Source organism: Girardinichthys multiradiatus, chromosome 7, assembly GCF_021462225.1.
Source record: "Girardinichthys multiradiatus isolate DD_20200921_A chromosome 7, DD_fGirMul_XY1, whole genome shotgun sequence".
Lineage (NCBI taxonomy): Eukaryota > Metazoa > Chordata > Actinopteri > Cyprinodontiformes > Goodeidae > Girardinichthys > Girardinichthys multiradiatus.
In genome coordinates, this window is record NC_061800.1 from 18,107,382 (window position 1) to 18,127,105 (window position 19,724).

A 19,724-nucleotide genomic window follows, 5' to 3' on the forward strand; every position below is an offset into this window, starting at 1 on the left:
ATCACTCATGTTGGGTAGCCGGTTGACATGACTGAACTTAGCCAAAATAATTTCAGTTTGTGTATTAATGTAGGGAGACCTTAAAACTACAGAAGCACTGATCAGGCTTTTCCAGGCCAATACGGATTCCAATATCTGGTTTTCAAGAAGGTCTGACATGCCAGTTCTATTTTTTTTTTACTCAGAGGACTATAGCAAATAAAAAAGTAAAATTTTTTGATAGAGGCAGCAGTTTTGAAAGCCCATCAGGCTTTTCTGGCAAATGTTGAATACCATTTATTTTTTTTTATGACCTGCTAATACCAACTTTGACCAATTCCAATTACTTTTTCTTTAAGAACTATACCGCATAAAAAACCCACATATGGCATGCTTAAAAATGTCCTGCAGGTTCCTTGAAAGAGGTAGTAGTTTTTATACTTTCAGACCAGAAATAAATTAACAGATCATCTCCATTTATGCATCCCTAAAATATATTTGATTTTCACTATAAAAGTAGATCAAAGTACATGGTTTTACATGGTTTTACATGGTTAATGTGCTTATAACTTATGCATTTAATAATTCAGAAAAATAAATCAGCTTTTTTTATTAGAACGTACCAGAGTCAATCACTCAAAAATTCTTTTATTCCGATCTCTGGCCCTTTGATTGGTATAGCTCTAGATTTAAAGGGGTATTCCCGTTTATGCATCAAAGACTATGTTCCTATGCTTCATCTTATGTTTATTAAATGGTGAGTGTTGTTAGTTTTAATCCACCTAATTAATGGAAAAAATATCAGATTTTCACAAATCTAAGCCGATGAAGGGAAAATTGGCCGATTCCGATATCCCTGACAGATTGGTGCATCACAGTTAAAAAACAATTTGTTTTCGCAAAAGAATTAATTGGCAATTCAATCACTGCTGCGAATCCAGTAAAGGCATGCAAATAAGACAGGAGCGTGGACAGCTAATGCATCCACAAGGCAAATTAACAATACAGGGCCTCTTTGCCATGCAAATAGCCTCCAAATCCACAAACGACATTAGACAGTGTCAAACAAAGCCTCTCTAACAAGTTAAATCTGCGGTTTTTAAGAGTCTTGGCTCGGCTTCATTTAAAGCTACAGAAATATGATGGTGAAAGAAAGAAAAGCCAAAAGGCGGGAGAGTGTGTTTGGTTAACCAAGCTGCTTTATGGATGTTTTCCCAAAAAAGGGGGAAAAAACTGTTTTAATTTGCTCTTTTTCCAGCTCAATGCATGTCAACTCAATAAAGCAATTCTGACTTTCAAGGAGGCTATTTGTTTGTAAAAAAAAATAAATTAAAAAACAACACCTTGCCACCATCTGCCAACTGCACAGTTGACTTGAGCACATGTACTGTACCTAATCAAATTTAGCAGATCCCCACTGAAGGATTAAAATGTGGGAAAAGAAAGAAAAACTTTAAATGCAGTTTTTTCCTCTCTTCACTCCAATAAAGAAAAAGACAATATGAATGCCAATTTGGCTTTTGGAGAAAGTACTTCAACAGATTTGGATTTTAAACAGCTTTGTATACCATTATCTCTCACTCTCTTTTTTTTCTGTCTATCTTTATCTCTCTCCCCCGCCCCTCTTCTCCTTCTCCTTCTCTAATCAGGCATCTGTCACTCTGTTTTTGAAGTTATTACCGCCCGAGCCTCCCTCTTGGATGTGGTTGCCCGGTGACGGGGTATCTTAGCACCCACTCTGACTGGGAATGATTTGAATGGAATCCAGAAATCTCCCCTGAGTACCTGTAAACACATGCGCGCCTTGTAGAAAACAAATATATTATAAGAGAGCTCAGCAGAGAGGAGAGAAGAAGAGGAGAGAGACAAGCTGGCACCCTCAGTGGCAGCTCACACTGAGCGCTAAACAAAACAATTACCGTCATTTGCAAATATGTGTGTTTAGGGATAAACACTGAAGAAGTAAGAACACGAGAGGTGAGAGCTCTCGCAACACATCCTATTCACATCAACATCAATTATATATATATATATATATATATATATATATATATATATAAATGGTTTTACTGCGACCTGATTGAAACAAGCCAGGGAAAATCTTTTTAAGCAGGGCGTGTAAGTGAAAAGCCGGGGTCGTTCCCAGTGGTGAGATGCTGTCTAGGGCATGTGGTTAACCTTCAAGGGGTAGACAATGATTGTCAATTAAAACCGTTGCCCCACCATCGGATAGCCTGCCTGCGCACACACACAAAAAAACCAGACCAATGAGAGATATGCGATATCTCCACGACGCCCCCGTGTTATAATAACCTTTCAGGGAGTTCAAGTGTCACGCAGCAATAAGAACCTTTTTTTTTTATCCCACCACGGGGAAAATGAAAAGGGAAAACAAGTAGCTGGAACACGGGGGCTCCAGCGGGGGCTCCTGGTGGGGCCAGAGTCATGTAATGTAAATGGGGGAGATTACTGAACCCGGATCAGTGTGGAACACTGGTAATCTGGCACAAGAGCCCTTCAGAAAAAAAGAGGTTAATAGTGACTATATTTCTGGTATTTAGTTAAGATTAGTTATAATGATCTGTAACTGAGCATAGACTATTCAAACACAGATATTTTTAGGATTTAAGTTATAGGCTACAATGAGATCCTGACGGTGAGTAAAACTACTACAGTCTCGCCATTTTTCACACAATAATAAGATCTCAGTTTAACAAGATATAATCACATTTACTTATAACAGAGAAGCTACAATCACTGCTGCCATGCAAATAAAATAACATTAATTACTCATGTTACTGTATGTAATAATAGTATCTATAACATTTATTATTATCTTGATTTTAATACATAGAATTAAGCAACAAATCTGGAATGAACAACTCCTAAAGTCAGTAATAGTTTTCATGTGTTCATTTCACAGATTATTACACCTTTTTGTTGTTCTGCTTTTAATGGAGAACCACAAATATAACCGCAGAGATGCACAGAGAACCCGGCTGTTGATTGGAATCAGACGATTTTTCTTTTGACAGGGTCTGACCGGTGACTGGATCATTGAGGCTTATTTTCAAACACTGAATGGACCACACCTGAGTGCTAACAGGTTGAGCCATTACCAACACTCTTCTGTGTGGATGTTTCTACCGAAGGTAGAAGACTGAAGGTTAGTTGTTGCCCATTGCTCAGAATACTAGATATTTTCTACTCTTTACAGAGAAACACAAGTTTAGGCAGTTGAAGTCAGGTGTTTAATTAGTTGGGCTATCTGCTCAAGTAGCTAGCATGCAGTCGGCTGCTTAACAGACATCGACTGCCCTTAAGTTTCCACACAATGACTAGCCATGTTTTGCAGGACCAGAAATGTTTCGAAACAGCCAAATTCGTGTTTCTTGTAAGAGGGGTAAAATGCAGATGTTTTCTGTCAACTAGCTGACTGGCAGTGCTCAGCAACATGTGTGGGAGCAGGGAGCACCGTGTTCCTCTTTATGCATTCAGACAAATATGCTGTCACTCCTGCTCTTTCTCTGTCATCTCATAAAAAGGACTTTAAAGTCTTTTATTACAACGTTTAGATTGAAATTATTTAAACACATGAAGACACAACAACAAAAAATTCCAACTGACCTCCATGATGGTTTCACAAAAACGTTTCAGAACAGTAAAGTTTGCCTTTCTTGTGAGAGGAGGAAAATGTGGTCGTTTTTTTCTTTAGCCAGTTGACCGGCAGTGTGCAGCAACAGGTGGGGGAAGGGGGCGAAGCTCCAGCCAGACCTCCACTTTCTCTGGTAGCTCATTAAAAGGATTTAAAAAAACTATGCTGAACATTTTTTGTGTTTTTTTTACGCTGTAACTTTTCAAAGCTTTGGATCAGGAAAACGGCCAAGGCTTAGACTTGAACCGACCAAAACACACACACACACACACACACACAAACTCCAGTGAACAATACTCTTTAAAGGCGTTTAAACAGCGAGTGTAGCAGGGAACAAGTTGGCTTGGCTTGTTTGTGTCCACATCAAAACTGAAACAGCAGGCTGCAGTGGAGCTTCGTGATGCTATTCTCATTCACACTGTGTGCACTAAAAAGAGGTCGGTGTTGTTTTAGCACAATAGACCGCCAGAAGGAGGGGGAAAACTGCATGTGAAGTAGTAAGAGAGCCATTGTATAGGAGTATTATTCACCTCATTGTTACTGTGCCACTGAATAAAAAAAGAGCAGTGGCACTGTGTGTAATAGAGGGGGAGATGAAAAGCTAAACTATCCCAGGCAGCAGGCTGCTGTTGTTGTAACCCGACCGGGGTAAACCCGTGAACTCGGATACTTTTCCGTTTTTTTATTTTTTTTATCTGACTGTAAGTTGGTGGAAAAAGAGGGAACTTGTTTTCACCCCTGAGGGCAACCTGTGTGCTGTTTACTCAAAGTGATCATTTCGTCAGCAGCTGTATCAGCGGGCGAGACGGAGCGAGAGGTGGCACATCCCTGCAAATAAAATCAACTCTTTCCAAGCAACAGAAGAAGCCTTTTATCCCCGCGAAAGCCTCGGCCATCCATGATGTAATTCTCCAAATGGGGCAGGCAGGCCCGGGTCTGAGTGATTGATTTCAGCCCAGCGCCGGGGAGAACCTGGCTGCTTTCAGGGACAATTACAGTCCTGTCCGTGTGCCCGTAATAGCCCAGCACTTTAGCGTCATTAAAGCGACGTGAGGCACTGCATTATCCTTTAACCCCATCGCTGGTTGTCCACCCCCCACCCACCCCCTTTCCAGGCCCCACCATTGACAACCCAGAGAGTTCAGCCACATACTTTGTCACCTGAAGCTCCACGCCGAGCTTCAGAGGAGGATCTGTACAGTAGATAAAGGCAGCAGTGGGGGGAGGGGGGTGTTCGGGTCCCTTGATGCTTTATGTAAATGATGCTTAAGCACCGGAGTGCACAGGTGAGCTGTTGAGACAATTGCTGCTAAAACGGGAATATGAAGCAGCAGAGAGCTGCACAGAGGTGTGTGAGGCCAAATGTGTCAAGTCAGGTGCAAAATACAGAGTGCAGATTATTCTAAATATTTAAATACATTTAGTATAAAACATGATTCATTTCATAAGATTATTCAAAGATTTTCTAAAGGTACATTGTGAGTTTTTGACATATTTGCATTTAAATTCTGCATAGCTTAATTTACTTAGTGATTTTCTTTCCCCACATTAACTCACATTGTTAATTTAGCAAAGAAAAATTAAAAACGGTGCATGCTTTTAAACTAGATGTGCCGATCAGGCTTTTCCTGGCCGATTCCGATTAAGATTCCGACTCCGTTTTTTATTTATTTTTTTATTCTAAAAACTGTAACAAATAAAAAAGGAAGAAAATGTCCTGCAGGTTCAACAGAAAATGAAGGAATTACAAGATCATCCCCACTTATGCATAAAACATCTGTCTGTGAAATTTACCTGAAACTTAAAAAATATGCACCACCTTACATGCTGTTGTGTAATGCATTTATAGACTGAGAATAGGAGGAGCTATCAGTTCTGATTCATTTAATTAACAGGGGGGGGAAATGATTTTTCAGTCTTTGATCTGCCTGACTGGTACATCTCTTTTTTAAAACCGAGAGTCAAAGTGACTTTAACTGCTTTTATTTTGCCATCCTCTCTCACTTGAGGGGTGGCTTTCCATCATATTTGCATTTCCATATTTGCTCATCTCTGAATGCAAGTGGGAGAGATCAATACAGAATCAATCACAGTGACAGGTGAGAGGGTAAATTTGACCAGGCTCCACCGTCCTGAGAGACTTAAGCGATGCATCACAGACAAGGAGCAACAGGACAATAAAAAATGGCTTTTAATCCAGTATTGATCTGTGCTTAAATCAGTCAGCTTTCAAAAACAGATCAAGGTTAAATTGCTTGCTTTGTATGTTGTAATGCTTAAATTTGTTTAAACCTCCATATTTTTATTTTATTTTATTACAATTAAGGATGTTTAACTGAGGCAGAATCTCACATAAGTCATTTTGATGAGCTAGATTATTTGTACGAAAAAGAAAAAAAAAATTCTTAATACTCTTTGAGTACTCCATTAATTTGGTGGTACTAAAAACTGAAAGTAAGTACATTACTCAATTATTGTGGTCTTATATCCATTTGTTTACTTGAAGCTAATTTTAATTATCCTAATTGAAATCTTACTGCCCAAGTGGAGAGGACATAAAAGGATACCTCAAACTAGTTAATTTCAGTCAATAAAATATAAAATAAAAATAATAAAGGAGTTGCAAATCTAATGGAAAAAGTGACAAAAAGATTATTTGTTTTAAGATTGTTGTTAAGGCGGCAGGTTTGGGTCTGCAGTTTATTCAACGCCTGTGTTATCGATTTATTGGCTCAGCAGCAGACAGCGGGTATCCATCATGTCACAGCTTTTGCTTTGCACGTGTTAAAAACTTTCACTTAACTTTTTAACTGCCGAGGCGCACAACACAGCCTGCGACCGTACCTTTTTTTTTTTTTTTTTTTTTTTTTTTGCCATTACAGTTTCACATGCATCCACAATCATACACAGACCTTTCCCACACATGCACAGGGAATGATCAAATGTCATTAGAAAATTGCTGGATCCAACCCTTTTTGCATGGGAAAAACAGGATGTCTCCCTCTTGCATGCATGCCGCTGCGCCTTTACGCACGGCTCGCTGCTGTGAGGACGCGCACAGCGGGTCTCCGCACTCACCTCGCATTGGTGCAGTCGTTGTAGAGCGTCTCGAAGTCCTTTCTGGAGATGAGCTTGCAGCGGTTCACCCCCGGCTGGATGGCACCCAGCCCCCTGAGGATGCGGACCTGCTCCACGTTGCACACGACCGGCGTGATCTCCAGCCGCTTCAGCTTGGTGTAGACCGTGTGCAGCCCGCCGACCAGGTGCTTCAGGAACAGGTCGAACGCCTGCGGGAGGCAGATGAGCTCGCAGCCGTCCACGGTGAACGAAGCCACCTTGGCGCCGCGCAGCTCGACCATCTTGCACTCGTTGTTCTGCGGGATGTTCTCGACGGGCGACGGGGTCGAGTAGACGGGCTTGCTCGGGGGCAAAGCCGCGGTCGGGGTCGGGATGCCCGGGCTGCTGGTGCCGAGGAGCTCCGATCTGAACAGGTTCTGACCAGGTCCCGACGGCGGCGCCAGGGATGGAGACGGGGACGAAGTTGTCGACGGCGGGGACGTGGTGGCGGAGGGAGTGGAGATCGGAGGCGGCGGGACGAGAGGAGTTGGTGGGATCAGAGCAGCCGGTACGGCCATGGTCACCTACGAGAGGGGGAAGGAGAGCTGCCCGAAGTTCAAAGTAAAAAAGCCAGCCTGCCGAGACACCCCTAGATGAGAAATCCTTCAGAGTTTAGCTCCTCAGTTAAGTTGAGAAGTAAAAAAAAAAACGAGCTAGAGCGAAAAAGGCGTGCTGAGTGAGTTTTTCTCTTTTTTCTCAGAGGGGACAATGATCAAAGATAGGAGGAGGAATGACAGGAGGAAAATGAGCTGAAAAGTGCAGCACCGCTCTGTGGATGAGTTGTTGTTGTCACACGGTACAGAGAGGGAGGAGCTAGGGGACAGTGGGAGCCTTTGAAGAACATAAAACTAACTGTTCTCTGCTTTACTGAAATGTTGCAGCTCTGCTTTAATAACTCATTAACTCCACACACTGAACACAGTCATACTAGATCAGATGGAGATATTTTCCCAGCTCATTTATTTTTTGTGGCTGCAACAATAAGTTTCTTCTGCTGTCCAGCATCCTGCAAGGCTTTCTCAGATCTAAATTAAACACTTGAGTGTATTTGACCTTTTTACCTTGTCATTTTTATTTTTTTAAAACAATTCACAGTCGTCCCGTTTTCTGACCAACCATGTCCTGTATGAGTCACTAATACCATTCCTCATTTAATTAGCCTGGGCTTGGTCTTGTTTTGACAAAGTCATTATGCTTTTTTCTACTGAGAAACAGCAAAAGACAAAAAAGAAGAACACGGAGCAGTTGTTTATTGCATCAGATCTTAAAAGTGTTTCCACTCGTGTTAAAATGAGACCATGATGACGTTTTCCACCTTTAATGTGACACATATCCTGAACAATTCATCCGAAAAAGACCGACAAATCTGTTCAGGTAAAAATGTTGAACACAAAAAGCTGCAGCAGTCTTGTTGCATACTGCACACATTGAACTAATACTACGTTTCACCTGAAATAAAGTTTGCCTGTCCAAGCAGGGTTATTCTGACATCTGATCATTTGCAGACTTTATTTAAAGGCCCGGTTTGCAGAGAGGGTACAGATGTTCAGATTTATCTCAGTGAACAAAGGTATCAGCTATCAGAAAGGTAAAAAGAAATTCCACAGAGTTTTATATAAATATTTACCATGGCTCCGTAATATTTATCTATATTAGAAGTATATATTTTCCAAAAGTGAGACTTCTAAAACCTGGATGTTTCTCCTAAATTCAGTGGTAGAAACCTTTTGTCAGGTTCTGCCATTTTGGGTTCTGGTTTGTGTTTTTGTTCTGTGGGGCTTTGATAGTTTATTTTTCTTATTTATTCCTGAATTCTTGTGTGTGCTTTATTTCAGCATCATTAGTTGTTTGGGTTTGTTTACTTTCAGTTAGGTCTTCCTCCTATGTCTTCAGGTTACCTTGTTAGTTCTTATATCTTAGGTTGTTATAGTTTTCTTAGATCGGTTTCCCTGAGTTTGTTATTTAGTCCCTTCTCCCATGGTTTAGTTTTGTATCAGTTCATCTGTTCCTCAGTCTCCCTGCCTACCCGGTCCACACCTGACTAATTCCTGCTGATTGCCTTGCCTCTCATTCCTTTGTTCCACATTCACTTCCCTCAGTTTAAAAGCTCAGTGTTTCCCATTACTGGTCGCTGGTTCCTCTCGTTCACTACCCTCTTGTGTTTTCTGCTGGCTTTATGTTTCCTCGTGGGAGAACTCATGTAAGTTTTGGAATCTATTCATGTAAAGCTTTAAGGAACCTTTGATTAAAGAAGCTTGCTCTCATCATGCTGATGCCCAGTACTTGTCTGCATTTTGGTCCTCAACAGCCACAGACAGTGACAATTTTGTCAGGCAAGCTATGCACAGACTGCAGAAATTTCCAGCAAGTACCAGTTTTGTTCTACATGTGATAACAATCTCCTGTATTCTTGTTATGTCTCTGGAGTAAGGGGGAAGATTGCAAGAAAGAAGAATTTTCTTCCAAAGATAGCAGCCAGGCATGGCTAAAATCTCTACCCACCTTGTAGGAGATATGTGTTATGATCTCACAACACCGTGTTGAAGTTTTAGGCCACCCACAGTTTTTGCACAAAAACAGTACAGAACATCATCAAACGAATGCTATACCCACAGTGAAACATGTTAGTGGGAGCATCGCGGTCTAAGGATACACTTCCATCAATGGAACTGGGGTATTTGCAAAGGTGGATGACATCAGTTTTAAATTCTAGTCAGTTTTGAACCCAAAGCCTTTAGGTGTCTTCTTGAAAACTGAAGATGAAGAGGATTTCTTTGTTGTTTTTCATCATTATAATGAGGTCAATTATACGTCCAAATAACAAAATAATGACTTCATGATAGGAAAATAACATTTATAAAATGGCCTAGTCAAACTCTAGAAAGAAAATCAGAAAATCTGTGGGGTCATCTGAAGAGGAATGTGGACAAGTAATATCCTCACAATCTGGTAGATTTCGAGAAGTTTTGCCTGGTAGAGTGATAGCATACTAAAGATGTGAAATCAGACTAAAAGGTCCTTCAGCAAAGTACTAGTTTGAGGGTGTGCCCACTTATGCAACCAGGTCATTGCACTCTTTTGGGAATTAATGTCTCAAAATCTGGCAGTTCAACAGGGGTATTTACACTTCAGAGATTTGCTGTATATAAAATACAAGTTTTGTGCACAACTAAAACATTATCTCAAGTGACTATTTGTAAGCTGATGCAAACCTGAGATCACTAATTAAATATGGATTTTAAGACCTAATTTCCAGCAGATCACGCCAGCGTTCCCAGTCTTTTATCACTTGCTTAACGATTTAAATCCGCATAATAAGAGTTGTAATATTTTAAAAGAATTACAGCTGAACAGATGGATTTATAAGGGGGAAAAGATAAATAACCTAATATTTGACAGACGGAACACCGACTCAGTGCTGGGTGGACGTTAAAGCTCCCAAAGATAACCATCAATATTGCTTTTCAGGGGTATTGAGCAGTGAAAGGGAAGAACACATACAGCACAGTCTTGAGACAAAGCACAGCAGAGTTGATTTTATCTTAGTATACCTAATAAAGCTCAGTTTTGAGCGAAACTTCATAGAGCTAGAACAGTAACATCTCAACTCTCTAGTCGGGATAAAAGAGGGGATGAAGATTTAGATAGGAAAACCAAGTGTCATGCAATGGACTAAGTTCAGATCTCTGTATATTTACAGGTCCTATAGCAGCTCTCAGTGTCAATTTGACAAATAACTATCTTGACTTGATTACAGATTCTTTTTTCGGAGCTCCGAGTTTATAACATTTCTCAGCTCTCATATTTCCAAACTGATGTAAATGCACCTGAAAATTACATGTCCAAAATTCTAATTGCTCTCTTTTTCCCTGTAGTGTATACATGATATTATCATTTTGTCTATAATTACCTTGTTTTTAAAATATATTTCAGCTTACGGGTGCTTTATATTGAGCAGAGTAAGTTTGATCTTTATAACATTCTTGTTTTTTGTCCCATCTTTACCTTAAATTCTCTCACTCCCTATGTCTTATGTTAACCAGAGAAGCCTTAAGATAAGCAGGGTGCAATTTCCAAAAATTATCATTCAGAGAAGATGGGAGCTTGTAGTGTAAAATCAATAGCTGCTTAAAATTCATTGCCAAGCAATCCGATTGCCCTTTATGTTGCTAACCTTTCACTTAAATATGCACCATATTAAGATTTCATTATATACAATGAATGTCACAACAGTTTGCCCACTATTTCTCTTGTTTGCATGGGTAAGCTGCAAATCTTTGCACTTGTAATGTCTGAAAAATGATGACTGCGGAAATTACACAGAGCTTAAGTAGCATAATAGGTATGAGATGGCAACACAGGATATCTGTGAGATGCTTAAGATACAAATGGATTCAAGCAAACTGGGTAAAGTGCAGAAAACACATCAAACAGAATGTGTCATCCGTGCCATGAAACATGGTGCTGGCAGCATCATGATGTGGAAGTTAATAAGAGTAGATGGGAAAACATTAATGCAGGATATCTGTGTGATGTTTCAGACACAAATTGCTTCAAGAAAGCTGAGTAGGCGGCAGACCACACATCAACTGTAACACACCATACCCATTGTAAAACATGCTGGTGGCAGCATCATGCAATGGAAGTTGATAAGAGTAGATGGAAATGTGGGTGAAAAAAACATTAATGCAGGATTTATGTGTAAAATTTCAGATACAAGGGGCTTCAAGAAAAATGGGTGGGCTCCACCCATGGTAAAACATGGTGAGGGCAACATCATGCTGTGAACATGCTTTTCTTTGCCAGGAAGCTGGTCATAGTTGATGGGAAGATGGATGGAGCTAAAAACATGGCAGTCTGGGAACAAACTTCACGTTAACGCACTACATTGTGATGTTTTTTTTTAACCCCAATAAAACATCAAAGTTTGTGGTTGCAATATAAGAGAATGTGGTAAAACTTAAATGGCTATAAATATTTATAAAAGCCACAAATCTCTGAGCCAAGATAGGTAAACACACCATAACACGACACAGTGTGCTACTGTACATTTCACCACCATCCTTTGTTGGCATAATTAAGCCAAACTGCATGACAAACTCATACACAGGAACGGACAGAACCAGCCTAGTGAGACAACTTCAACTAATAAGTTAAAGAAGCAGTTCACACATTTTTTTTTTCCAGAAGTACAGTACATGTGGATGAGATTGCAGTAAACAAATGACCATGTCAGAATGTAATCACCCTGTGTGATGAATGAGCGCTGGAAAAGTGTTTGAAAATGTATGGATATGGGACAGGACTTGTGTATGATCAATGACACAGTATATTGTTTGATGTAATAATTTATTCACCCCATAAAGCTTTGATAAAACAATGTTGAAAAGCAATTTAAATTGAATTCATTTAAATGTCAATTCTCATGGTTAGGATTTTTCTATAATTGGCTATTTAATTAAAATAATTTTCATAGTCATTAATACAGTCGGCAACTTGTAGCGCCCTGACATGTTTTAATTACATGGTATTAACAAAATTGATATGCTTTAGAAAGCATGGTGAATAAGAAATAATTAGACCAATCATACATCATCCTCTTATGGACATTAAGTGTATCACAATATAATTGATGAACTTAAAAAACGAGGGAGATAAATAACTTTAATTGTGCCGAGTTGGTGTACAGAGCTTGGAACAAAGAATCCTACTCATAGTGTATTATATTTCAGAGGCAATTCATTATCTGTACCATCACTTAGCTCTCGATGCCCAGCACTCTCCCCTAACCTATGATTACATGACATTTGAAAGCAGTGATACTAAGTAGTCTTTTAAATTGTCCTTTTACCCTGCCTGCATAAATCTTTCATAAAAGGCCCGCTCTGCACGGACAAAGAGAGACCGCCGGAGATAAGAATCATTTAAATGCTCAGAATAAAGCCCTTATTGATCATGAATATTTGTTTGTCCAAGGTTATACCGCCATGACCCTGTCTCTCCTTAGACAACAGCCAACACAAACATGCCACCTGGGTTGAAAGGGGAGATGACAGAAAGCACTCCGAAGGTGGAGGAAGGGGGGGTTTAATCCCACACAACAGGTTTCTATTTGCAATCTTGAGTTACTGAGCATTTAGTAACTGAATCTGTCATCTTTTGCTGCAAGTTTGTTTGGCAAAATTGGCTGGAATGAATCTGTTACTAAAACAGTTTTCTCAATTTTCAGTAAAAGCTCCCTAAAAAACTGTTTGTTTTTTTGTTGTTTTTTGTGAAGACCTCAATTTTTGAAAAAGGAAAACAAAAGTAGCTTATCATCTCACATATACAAAGGACAATTAAAGCAATAATTAACTTAAACAGTAAGATCATATTTCAGATGCTTGTTTCTGTTAATTTCAATGATTATGGATTTCAGCGAATGAAAAACCAAAATTTAGTTTTTTGGAGAGTTTTAATTGTTCAACCAATAAAAAAGAATGTTTAATACAGAAATGTTATGTTATGGCCATATTATGGTTTACACGATCATGGGGAAGACTGCTGAGTCGACAGTTGCCCAGCAGAAAGTCATTGACACCCTCCACACGGAGGAAAGACCACAAAAGGTCAAAGCCAAAGAAGCAGTCTCTCTACAGAGTGCTGGATCCAAACATTTTAATTAGATCTGCGTGATATTAGGACACCATGTTGGTGAATCTCGCGATGACAATGTGAGTTGTGATAAACAAAATATTTAACCAAACAGTGTTAACTTCTTTCTGCTTTGGGTTCCTTGCAACCATATATCAGATAGTAGATAGTCTATCCAGCTGCTGGAAAAAATTTAAATTCATTATTTGTATCTTTTACATGGTTTTATTGAAAAAGCTACATCTAACTAGAGCTGCTGTGTTAACAAAGAAACAACTTAGCTGTAGTTTCTCAAAGACTTCACTGGAACATCTTAATGTTCTCCAAAGACATTTTCTGCAGCAATAAACAAAAGCATTGGCTGATAAATGAATAGCACCAAAAAGCTAAAGGCATGGTACTTAGATAATTAGCTCATATATATTGCAGTCCATGTGGTTCTTTGTGATATTAATATTGTGTGCAGCGATACTGCAACAATAATAAGCTCCAACATACACTGCCAGACCAAAATATATAGGGAGCATAAAGATTGGACTCTGGAGCAAAGGAAGAAGGTCATACGGTCTGATGAGTCCAGACTTACCCTGTTCCAGAGTGATGGGCGCATCAGGGTAAGAAGAGAGGCAGGTGAAGTGATGCACCCATCATGCCTTGTGCCTACTGTACAAGCCTGTGGGGGCAGTGCTATGATCTGGGGTTGCTGCAGATGGTCAGGTCTGGATTCAGCAACAGTATGTGTTCAAAGAATGAGGTCAGCTGACTACCTGAATATACTGAATGACCAGGTTAGTCCATCAATGGATGTTTTCTTCCCTGATGGCACGGGCATATTCCAAGATGACAATACCAGGATTCATCAGAGTGGTTCAGGGAGCATGAGACATCATGCTCACACATTGATTGGTCACCACAGAGTCCAGACCTTAACCCCATTGAGAATCTTTGGGATGTGCTGGAGGAGGCTTTGCACAGCCGTCAGACTCTGTCATCATCAATGCAAGATCTTGGTGAAAAATTAAGGCAACACTGGGTGGAAATAAATCTTGTGACATTGCAGAAACTTATCGAAACAATGCCACAGCGATTGCGTGCCGTAATTAAAGCTAAAGGCGGTCCAACCAAATATTATAGTATGTGACCTTTTTTTTTTTTGGTGGTGACTTTTTTTTTGGCCAGGCAGTGTATTTTGCAGCCCTAATAATAATGGACAGTTGAGTAGTTGTTAATACAGAAATGTTAGACCACTGAAACAAATTTTCATGTACTGTGCAATATAAGCACTTAATACCTGGTCAGGGCTACTTTTGCATGAATTATTGCATCGATGCAGCATTGCATTGAGGCAATCAGCCTCTGGGTCTGCTGAGGAAGCCCAGGTTACTGTAATAGCAGCCTTCAGCTCGTCTGTACTGCTGGATCTGGTCCCTCTCATCTTCAATTTTGCAATACCCTTTAGATTTTCTGTGGGGCTTAGGTCAGGCCAGTGTACTGGTCTATTAAGCAGAGTGATAGTTGTAGTCCATGTCATGGGTATGTCTGTGTGTGGTGGCTCATTAAGCTCTGAATCCAGCCACAGTTGGCACCAAGTGAATCTCCCTCAAACTCTCAAGCAGGCTTTGCCTTATGATCTTCTCAAGGCTGTGGTTATCCTTGTTCCTTGTGAACCTTTTACTACTGCATTTTTTTCCTTCCACTCAACTTCCCATTAATATGCTTTGAAAGACCCCTTTGTGAACAGCCAGCTTATTTAGCAATGACCTTTTGTGGCTTACCCTTCTTACTGAGGGATGCAAGATAGTCTGCTGGAAAAGTCACCAGTCTTCGCAGTGATTGTGCGGGCCACAAAATGGCCTTATATATAAACATATCACTCTGTAATGAATATTTTCATAAGGTTTCATTTGTCTTCTAATTTATTTTCATGAACCTATGCATTGCATTTCTCTTCTTGTCCTCTTGACTTTATTGTTTTGGACAGATATTGAGCCTAAATCAACAAATGGAAATGGCATGTCGTGTAAGCAGGAAAAATAACACCTTTTTGGTATTACTCGAAGTCGATCAGCTTGAACTCAGTTTGTTCCTGAAGAGTTTAGCCAACTATTACAATAGTCACAACCCACTTCCTCCAGCGATTCATTTGATCATGCGCCGCCTCCGATGTAACCGGGCTGCGAGAAAACAGAGAGATTTGTGGATATCTAAATTGCTAAAGCAGAAACCTGTATAAACAGCAGTAATTACCGGCCCATTGACAGTCTCTCAGTGTTGTGCTCATTCTGCCACAGCCGCAGTGATTAAAATGAATCCTCATCGACTTCTCCATTAAAGCACTGGCAGGAGCGATCCCGTGACCTTTCCCCATTGATTGAACATAACAATCACAATTCAATTGTAATGCAAAGAGAACATTTGTTATAATGTACATGAGATGCATGAGCCATTTCCTGGGAGCGGAGAAGGGTAATCAATGTAGTGACTCTTGGCGTGATGCAAGGAGAATGAGGCTGTTTGCAGGCCCTAATTCATACAGTGTATGATGGAAAGCAATGATATGCATGTAAACACCCTGATTTCTCTCTGCTAGTTGTTCAATAGTGTAACAAAAAAGCTTGACTTATGTATCTGTAAAGTCCAACAGCCCCAAGCTCCCATGGCTGTGATATACAGTCCTGGCCAGATGTAGAGGCAAAGACATGTAACACAGAATAAATTACTGTAGTAGCATGATCTCACACTAACAAAAAAAAGCCAAACTTATATTAGAATGCATCTGTTCAGTGGGGAGGAAATCCAATGATTGTTTTTGACAAAAATTTGACCGACTAACAATGACCATACGATAAATGATGCACAATTTTGCTGATTGATTTAAAGTTTTAGAAACTTCCAATTAGTAGTCCATGACTTCCTGTTTACTTGACGATGGTCAAGAAAATCTCCATAAACTCACTATTGCAGGACTGAATCAAAGAGTTAAAAATAGATTTATTTCCAATACGTACGCCTATCACAGATATGACCAAATACATGCATGTATGCAACGACAACCTTATTTACATATATATCATTAACCTATCATTTGTCACTCATACATAATATTTATACCTACAGTATATACACTTACATTTGCCCATGCGCATGCACAAATATGTACACCTTTATAAACTGCCATGCACACACATACACACATCCATATACATTTATAAACAGATAACCATACCTAAGTACAGTGTATGAAATGTGATGCTGTGGGCAGTTTTCTCTTCCAACAACCCATGAAACCTTGTTCAAGTGCATGACATTGCTCTTTGAAAAACCAAGACATTTAAAGGCGACCTATTAAGCAAAAGAGACTTTTTGATCGTTTTCATAATTTCATTTTGGTCTCTAATGCTTCTAAAGTCCAAACGCAAAACCACAAAAAAAAACAGTCAGTGTTTTTTTGGCTATAAATGAATGTTTTACTTTTTCTAGAAACCGCATGGTTTCAAAAGCAGTGTAATTGTGATGTCACAATTACACTGGCACCTAGCAACGTTACCTGAGTCCCGCCCCAATGATAAGAGAAAATTAATGTGTCCATGCGGCTGTTCTATAAATGTGTTTTCTGTATTATTTCAACATTTTATTGTCAAAATGAATTTACACACTGCCGAATAAAATACATGAGAGAAAAGCAAGGCGAGGCAGTAAATAGCTGTGCCTCACCACTGAGGACGGTGGCCCTGTCCCAATACCCACACTACACCCTACGCCCCTCTATGAAGTGTGTACTTTGTACAAGTGCATGTAGGGGTTGAAGTGCGCAGGTTACAAGCGTGCAAAATTGGAGAATTGGGACAGTAGGGGTTACATCATCGATTTGCACCTCTGCACCGTAAATGCAACATCAAAAAGGGCGGGAACCAACGCTGTCTTCACAGTCTTGCTGCTAAAAAAACTATTTAAAACTGCAACAAGCAATTGTTTTAAGGAGAAGAAAGTGCAGGAAGCGAAGGAGACCTATACACCAGACTCTCACCACGCCAGTGTTTGCTTGAAAGGTAACTTCAGTGTTATGGCCTACTGACTGCCCCGACTCACTCTGAACCCACTGGTATCTTACAATGTTGAGCCTGGAAAACCAGTAAAAAGATATATTTGTTGGCTTGCTGTCTAAAGTTTACGCAGTTCTTATTCTGATTTGATGGCTGGTTACGTTGACGGTTGTGATTGGTGTTTGCTCAGAACGTCATCTGCAGCAGTGAATTGTGGGTAATATACTTTGACGAAGTCCATTTAGATGCAGGCTTCGCCGAAGGGCGGATGGGGGGCACAAAGGGGGCGGGGCTAAGGACCACTCTGGAGAATTGGGACACACTACGCACTCGAACCCATCAATGGGAACGCGCGATTCAGGGACACAAGGGTGGAAGTGCGGGTATTGGGACAGGGCCACTGTGTCACATGCTGACTGATGAAGACAGCTGCCACATGCCCATTGCTGTCTTTCCTTATATCGCCAATGTACATGCTGGATTACACATGTACTAAAACATGCTGACATTCCACAGTCTGTCTAATTTATTTAACGAATATGTGTGACATATTTAATCTTTTTAATTGGCCATAAATGCAAATGAAAATGGACAGGGTAAGCCAAAAACTGCAGTGCCACACGGATAGGGGACAGTGCTGAGCCCCATAGGCACAGAGAGCTACCAGCACGTCGCTTAGTACTCTTCCGCTACGCAGGACCAACAAGTCCTGTACCAACAAGTCCTGTACCCAGCAAGTCCTGTAACCATACTCTTATTTAAAGTTGGTCCGACAAAATGGAAGATTACTTCTCAACACAGGAAAAGGATTTTTCTAAAGTGGATCTTCAGTCGAAACAGGAGATTTTAGAGAGAGGAAGATCAAATCCGAAGCTGAAAGATCTGTTTCAAACAAGTGGGAGAGAGGTAATGCTTTCTTTTCAGTCAGAGAGGTACAACCGAAAACAGTGCAGAGTACATGGACTTCATATAGAAATAAAGGTAGGATCATACACGATTTCCAGTTTAAAATAAAACCGAGAGGTCAGCCAAAATGAAAAAAATAATTATAAATAATCCAATTGACCTTATATAAACCATCTTTTGTTTTTCTTGCTATGGTATTGTTAAACAGTATGGAATTGATGAAAGCATAATTAAAATCTTTAAAAATGATTAAATGTTTCAATTAAGGTCAAAATTGAAATATACGTCTCTGTTTTGGGTTCATATATTTGTGCATCTGACTCCAGAGGAGGTCTGTGCCTTACCAGTCATGAACCCCATCACACGTGACTGGAGAGGAGCCAGGACTCTGAATGAACTAGAGAGATTTTTCAAAGACGAATGATCAAAGATCCCTCTCTCTGCATGCTCCTTGCTGTAAAATAGGGTTGTCCCAAATCAGCAGGTGTGGCACCCTTGAATTTTGGTAAAAACAATTATATCTTAACATTTTTCTTCAATGAGTAAATGTTCTCAAATGTGAAAAAAGCAGAGTTGATTTTTAAGGCTTTTCATGCATCATATTTCTAATAACAGCTGTAACAGTAATTAAAGAAGAGCTTAAAAAATCACATAAAACCATTAGCTGGACAAGAACAGTCACATACCTACACATATGGAATATGTATGGTCATGTGGTACATTACGGCAAAGAAAGAACAAGCTTGTAAACGCATAATAACTAATGATTAGTCAAATACAAGCAAAGGAAGTGACAACTTGCACAATCAATGTTGCACAGAGGAGAAAGAAAAAAAAAACGTGATAGACGCAGCAGCTCCTTTCCGTTCAATACGAAGCTTAAAAGCTGCACTCCATCACGTCATTCAAAATCTGTCTTATGAAGGGTGCATGCGAGTGAAGTCCTTAAGGGATTTCTTTTTTGGAAACGGGAGATTATAGTTTACACGGACATTAAACAGATTAAGCCAGTCGGCTCTCTAAAGGCAGTTTATCTAATGGAGAAAATGTGGTATGCTAATTGAGAAATTCTGATGGTAAAATTATATTTAAACCCCTCTGTCTCTCTCCTCTCTTCTTCTCTCCCGCCCTTTTCTGCAGGAAGACTCAGAGTTTGACTTGATTAAATCAAAAGACTAATCACGGCCATAAGCTGCGAGACATTAGCTGAGTGAAAACGGTGTTTGCCATGCTAAAAGGTAATTGTCTCGGAAAACTCAATCGGTGACAGATTCAATTCCATTCGGTAAATGTTTAATAAATGCTGTACAAACAGGCGGGCCTATCTGGCCGCGCTCAGGAAACAAAGGGAAACTTTAATTGCTTTAATCATCCCGAGCTTTGACGTTGTT

At 39.9% G+C, this 19,724-nt stretch overlaps 1 protein-coding gene across 7 annotated transcripts in view; it reads right to left on the reverse strand.

The window, feature by feature from the left end:
- dachd (dachshund d) overlaps positions 1-9,012 on the reverse strand; it is a 147,317-nt gene extending 138,305 nt beyond the window's left edge. For 2 of the 7 annotated variants that reach the window (XM_047370737.1, XM_047370738.1), the window contains exon 1: positions 6,713-9,011. In XM_047370737.1, the coding sequence (XP_047226693.1) occupies positions 6,713-7,269 (557 nt within the window). In that variant the 5' untranslated portion in view covers positions 7,270-9,011. Of the gene's footprint in view, positions 1-6,712 lie in introns of all 7 variants that reach the window. The other 5 variants (XM_047370741.1, XM_047370740.1, XM_047370736.1 and 2 more) reach the window with 4 other exon arrangements.
- Positions 9,013-19,724: the final 10,712 nt, after the last annotated feature.